The sequence below is a fragment of the Neophocaena asiaeorientalis genome, unplaced genomic scaffold (assembly GCF_003031525.2).
Source record: "Neophocaena asiaeorientalis asiaeorientalis breed wild unplaced genomic scaffold, Neophocaena_asiaeorientalis_V1.1 scaffold484, whole genome shotgun sequence".
NCBI lineage: Eukaryota > Metazoa > Chordata > Mammalia > Artiodactyla > Phocoenidae > Neophocaena > Neophocaena asiaeorientalis.
The window spans coordinates 2,357,296-2,364,148 of NW_020171830.1; the positions used below are offsets into that span (position 1 = coordinate 2,357,296).

Here is a 6,853-nt window from a genome sequence, read left to right on the forward strand (position 1 = left end):
TCATGGCAAGCAGGGGCTACTCTTCGTTGCGGTGTGCAGCCTTCTCGTTGCAGTGGCTTCTTTTCTTGCGGAGCTTGGGCTCTAGGCGTGTGGGCTTCAGTAGTGGCACGCAGGCTCAGTAGTTGCGGCTCACAGGCTCTAGAGCACAGGCTCAGTAGTTGTGGCACAATATTCTTGATCACACCTTTTTCACTTTCCCTAGACTCAAGAAATTATGTTTTTTTAAAACTCTCCCTCCTAGTTTTTGAATAATAGTAAGCATAAGAAATGTAATGAGGGACATCCCTGGTGGCGCAGTGGTTAAGAATCCGCCTGTCAATGCAGCGGACATGGGTTTGAGCCCTGGTCCAGGAAGAAACCACATGCTGCGGAGCAACTAAGCCCATGCACCACAACTACTGAGCCTGAGCTCTAGAGCCCGCGAGCCACAACTACTGAGCTCACGTGCCACAACTACTGAAGCCTGTGCACCACAACTACTGAAGCCCGTGCACCTAGAGCCCAAGCTCTGCAACAAGAGAAGCTACCGCAATGAGAAGCCCGCACACTGCAATGAAGAGCAGCCCCCGCTCGCCACAACTCGAGAAAGCCCGCGCACAACAACAAAGACCCAACGCAGCCAAAAATTAAATAAATAAATTTATTTCTAAAAAAAAAGAAAGAAAGAAATGTAATGATATGTGCTCCCAAGTTCTACCTTTAAAGAGTCTTGGAGCTGAGATGCAAGGGCTCTCGCCTGAGGACTCTCCCCTTCCCCTCTGGCAGCCAGGTCAGCCAGCTGGGCCGTCAGCTGGTCCACTCGGTCACACTTTGCAAGAAGATCTTGGCGATAAGGCCCCATCATGACATTTGCCAGACGATGACCTTCGGCCACAAGCCCTCGGATGGCAGCCTGACCTGCACCAAGAGGAAAACACTGAAACTCACATAGACCAGGAGAAGCCAACCACTGTGCCATTCTGGTAAGGATTTCTTTTCTTAATAATACATTTAGTGGGGTTAGTGGGGTTTTTTCCCCTATCAAGACAAAAAACTGGGGAAATATAAAAAAACGTAAAAAAATATAAACCACCCATAATCCCATCACTTGGAGACTGATATATTTGACCATTTCCTTCCAGTCTTTTTGAATGCATTACATGCTCCTATACATACATACATTTCTCTTTTACAAAACCGGGATCATACTATACATTAACTTTTACTCCTTGCTTCTTTTTATTTAACGTGAGCATTTTTCTACATCATTAAATATTATTCAAAAATCATGATCTAAACTCTATGCAACATTTTATCATATGAACCATAATTGTTAATATTATTAAATATTTACACTATTTACATATTCTCATATGTAACTCCTTAGAAACATCTCTAATTATTTTTAGAATAAATTCCTGTAAGTCAAATTGCTGAGTCAATGGGTATGAACTTTTTTAAAGCTCTTGACATATAATTCCAAATTGCCACTCAGAAAATTTGTACCAATTTATTCCTCCACCAGTAAATTATATGTCTGCCTGATTCCCCCACACTGGGAATCACCAATTAAAAATTTTATCTGTTTCCAATGAATACAGCAAATGAAATAAATAGATCTTTCAGCTTCAACAGGCTTGCTATCATAATATGACCTAAATTCTTATAGATCCATTCCTAAAATCTCTCAAAAATCAAAATTTTAGGTTAGCAATTCTACAGGTGATTGTGTGATACAGGAGCCCTCACAACTGAAAACAACCTTGGTTATTAAGTGTCTTTTACTTATTTTCAAAAATTATATTTAACTGTGAACTTAACTAAGAACTGTAATAACAGAAATACAACAGAATGAAAGTATACATAGACTGGAAATAATTAGCTCAAAGTTTCAGCTGCAACCTGAGGAATTTTCTATTTGCCTGCAGCAAAATCATTAATTTATTAATACTTCTTGATTAAATCACAGGAAATTTATTGGCTACATTTGGAGATGGAGTCACACTGTGGAATGACTTACTCACCAGTGGCTAAAGAACCCCTTCTGTACCTAATTACAGATGATACAGGATCTCTATCAACAACTTGCTTATCTTCACTGTAATAAGTTTAATGAGGATTAATAAGTGCAGTGATGATCTTACCAACTCCCCGGTCATCCACTGTGGGATTATCAATCCACCGCTGTGCCTGCTCAATCTTGCCCTCAAGGTGGACAGCTGCTTTGGCAGGTCTGCTGTTGGCCACAGCCTTGTTGGTTTTGGTCTGCAAGTTCTGTAGGGCCGTGGCCACCTGTTTGGCCAATGCTCGGGCCTCTGGGGAATCTCCTTTTCCCCTGCAGAGAAAAAAATAGCCATCCTGTCACACAAAGACACTCTTTACATTGAGATGACTTAATTGCTAATACAAATGCTAATGAGATGACAAACTGCTAATGATTATTATTAACTTGGTTTGAAAGGAGAGGGATTTATCTATTTGACCCTTAAATAAGAAATTAATAATATAAATTCTGATTGTTTTGCCTCGTTAAGACAGTTAAATATGTTGTAGTTAAATATGAGTTTGGTCAGTCTGGCTCAACCAAGCTCAACCATTTGGTAAGCTGAGCTCGATCAGTCATCACTAGGTTAGGTGGCCCCTGAGCCTGCCATCTCAAATCTGACTCATTGTATATCTCAAGTCCACTAGGTCATAGAAAAGTAAACTTCAGGATAATCACATCTGGTTCACTGATAAAAAAACAAATATTAGTCTACCTGACAGAATGACTAATTTAGATACTATCTTAAAAGTTCCTTTATGATTCTAAACTTTCATACTTTCTCCATTATAAAGCTGGACAAAGAAGGTAATTACTATGGTTCTGATCATAGCTACTCCTGCTGCCAGGAAGTTTTAGATAGACAAATAGATAGATGGATAGATAGATAGATAGACAGATTGATAGATAGATAGATAATAGGAATAAGTAATGATGGCATGTGACCAAACTTGGTCTGCTGTTATCACTATTATCATTAATTCTCTCTTCATCATTAAGAAACATTAATGAGTGCCTGCTATGTATATGGACCTGTGTTAGGATCCTGAGAACATAGTTTCCTCCTCTGAGTATTTTTAAATCTAGTAAAAAGGTAAAGACTATATTAATTAGCTAATATTAATGAACAGAGACCAAAATTTGTAGACATATATTACTTTACAATTGTCCAATTATACATTTTCCCACCTACATAATTTTATATTTGGGGTATAAAATAGTGACCCCCCAAATGATTGAGCTTGATATAGAATCAAACTTGAGCTATTACTTAAGCTGCTCTCTATCACCACAACCTCCTGCCTAAAGTATGCCCACCCTGCTCCCACTCATTCCTATTTCAAGGTCTGAGGCAGAAGTTTGCTTTCTTAGCTAACGTTGGTCTCTTACCCAATATAAGATTTGAAAGGACTCTAAAGTACCTCTGTGGAAAAAGGTTAGGCACTCTCCTGTGGAAGAATAGGGAGTGAAATACACAAGTTAAATGAAAAGTCGAATCTCACAAGATACTTGACTATGGTTATTCCTGGAGAAGTGACTGGAGGACTGAGGTGGGAGAGAAGCAACTCTTACTTTTGCCGTTGTACACTTTTTTAATGTTCTTTTAGTATATGATGCAGTTGTTTTTTTTTTAAGACAGAAAAATATCTTTCAAAAGGAGAAAGTGACACTTCTTTTCTATACAATCAAAGTAGATGCTATGAAAGCCTTATCTGTCTCACCGATTTAAAAAAAAAAAAAATCCCCTTACGAGAAGAACCTGCAGTGAGGATGTTATATTTAAGGATCTTTTATAATTGCTACATAAGAAGTAACACTGCTGGTCAAGGAAGAAACTATCTTCTTATGCCTCCCCATCCCACCCCAACACACACACACACACACACACACACACACACACACACACACACACAAAGCTTTTCATAGCTAGCCACAAAAGTTATTTTCCTCATATGCCTGGGAAACAGACAAGTCACAAACATGGTGTAGTAGTACATCCTAGCTTAGAAATTTTAAAAAATGGATCTCAGGGATTTCCCTGGTGGTCCAGTGGCTAAGACTCTGTGCTCCCAGTGCAGGGGGTCTGGGTTCAATCCCTGGTCAAGGAACTAGATCCTTCATGCTGCAACTAAGAGTTCGCATGCTGCAGCTAAAGATCCCACATGCCGCAACGAAGACCCGGCACAGCCAAATAAATTAATTGATTATTAATTTAAAAAATAGATCTCTTAAAAATATTTGTTTAAAAAATAGTTCTTAGTATCCTAAAATTATTAATTTAAAAATATCTGCCCTCACCACGTCACAAAGAATCAATAAGAAGACAATGGAAGAGTATCATATGTGCATTTAACCTATAAATTTCAACTATATATGTGCTTAGGGGGAAAAAGAGAGAGATTAAAGGACAATTTAATTGATTAAATACATACTGTCTTCGTAGATCTGCTAGTTTAGAAGTCAGAGCAGATATTTCTCCAAGAGAACGTAGAATGTCATCTCTCTCTTTAGGATCATCACACAATTCTGCTATTTTCCGAGCTTCAGCCAAAGCCCCTCGAATCTGTTCTTCTCCTTCTGGTCCACCATTTGGATCTGCAAGCCAATTCTACACACACAGAAATAGAAAAGAAGCACACTGTGATCTACTCATGAACCAATTTTACTAAACTTAACAAGGCCATCAGAAATATTTCAAAAGTAATCATAAGGGCTTCCCTGGTGGCGCAGTGGTTGAGAGTCCGCCTGCCGACGCAGGGGACACGGGTTCGTGCCCTGGTCCGGGAGGATCCCACATGCCGCAGAGCGGCTAGGCCCGTGAGCCATGGCCACTGAGCCTGCACATCCGGAGCCTACGCTCCGCAACGGGAGAGGCCACAACAGTGAGAGGCCCGCGTACCACAAAAAAAAAAAAAAAAAAAGTAATCATAAGGCATACCAGCAATTGTTTTTATAATGCTGATCCTTATTATTTTACATCAGTTCTTACTCAGGCAAAACCAAATCAATCCTTCAGCTATTTATTTATAGAGATATTAATATTTGCACATGCGGCATGCAGGATCCTAGTTCCCAGACCAGGGATCGAATCCACGCCCCCTGCAGTGGAAGCTCGGAGTCTTAACCACTGGACCTCCAGGGAAGTCCCCCTTCATCTTTCTAAAAATGATTTTTTTCTTTCTCATTAGGATAAAATATCTTCATGAGCTTTAGCTTTGAATTAATCACACCTTATTAATTCTTCAGTTTCTTAAACATTTATGTTTCTTCATGAAATGCTTGAAAATCATTTTACAGTACAGTAATATCAGAAAGCTTTAACCCTTTTACATTGCTATGACCAAACACAGTTGTGAATTCTGAGATGAAGAACAGGTTTAACATACTGTAATCTCCATCAGGAGCTAGGAGAATGGTACTCAGAATGCTTACTTTTAACTAACTGAAGTATTCAAAATTAAGATCTCTATTTCAAAATATAGATAAACATTAGCCTTAAGCCTGTGGTGGTAGGGGACGTGTTAACATTGGCAACTAGTGTGTATCAATCATCACTTAGAAACACCCATTATCCACCCATAGAAAGTTAGTGGGAGAGGGATACAGGATATTTACAGAACATTTCTCTTTCTCCTTTATTTCCCACCCTTGCTAAAAATCATCATCGCTACCTGAGCAGCATCAATCTTCTTCGCAATGCTCTGCTTTGAGTTGGTCATGGCTTCCAGCTTGCGGGCTGCATTTTCCACTTTTGCTGTGAGCACATCCAGACCCTGAGACACCTGCTGGGCTTTCTGCATGGCCACCGGTGAGGCTCCTTGTCCTCTGCTCAAACAGATAGATGCTGCTGTTGTACTCTCTCAAATTCTTAATGGCAAAATATTACTAAAAGCACAGTATATGTTCTTTTACTAACATGTCTGTCCTTTTCCTTTTCTACTAAATCTGCGATAACACAAGGAAACACAGAGAGAGACAAAGCAAAACACCCAAACCATCTAATTTCTCCTTTGCTCTTAAAAATAATACACAGTAGCTTCAAGGAACCGCATAACCACCTTAAAGACCAGACTTGCACATTTTGATAATGATTTTCCTCTTGGTGGTGATTACATAATCAAACCTAATCTTCAGGGGGGAAATGTGCTTGTGATCTTATTGCTATGGAAGGTTTTGTTACCATAGTACGTATGCTTTAGAAATAAACAGCCCATTAGATTATCTTATTTATGGGCAAGTATACATTGAAAATGTTTCAAGAGGCAGCACACATAGTGCTACTGAAAGCACACCACACTGGGACCAAGTAGATGTCTGTTCAAATCCTGGCTCCTGCTACCTGAGGAACCTTGGGTACAATGTTTAACTTCCTTGGGCTTCGGTTTTCTAACTTAGAAAATGAGGGGTGGGTAGGTAATAATACTGGCCCTGCTTATCAAACAGAGTGGCATCAAGCAAAAAGAAATACTTGAAAATACTTTGGCAATAAAGCAATACACATATGTGACTATTGTTATTACAGAGTTGTCATTATCATAACCTAATGGTAATCTTAAATATCTACCTTCCACTCCTATGCAACCTATAAGTATTAAAACCAGATAGTACTGAGGGAAAAGGGCACACAGGGACAAGAAACCATTATTTCTCATCATGTTCCTAAAGAACTAATTTCACTATTTTCCTCTCTCAGAAGTAGTATGCTGCTACTACAAAAAAATGATGTGAGTTAGTAGAAATTTGTTTTCCCTTTGTTAGAGACTTCCCAGGTCACAGCAAAGTAAGATTTGCCATCTTTTTTTTTTTTTTTTTTTTTTTTTTTTTTTTTTT

General features: G+C 39.0%; 1 protein-coding gene across 2 annotated transcripts in view; it reads right to left on the minus strand.

Annotated features, from left to right (window-relative positions):
- Positions 1 to 6,853, minus strand: part of VCL (vinculin) — a 99,877-nt gene that overhangs the window by 22,709 nt on the left and 70,315 nt on the right. For both annotated transcript variants that reach the window (XM_024740976.1, XM_024740967.1), the window contains exons 9-12: positions 5,695 to 5,848; positions 4,456 to 4,631; positions 2,124 to 2,314; positions 698 to 897 (exon numbers count right to left, since the gene is read on the minus strand). In XM_024740976.1, the coding sequence (XP_024596744.1) occupies positions 698 to 897; positions 2,124 to 2,314; positions 4,456 to 4,631; positions 5,695 to 5,848 (721 nt within the window). The remainder of the gene's footprint in view (positions 1 to 697; positions 898 to 2,123; positions 2,315 to 4,455; positions 4,632 to 5,694; positions 5,849 to 6,853) is intronic.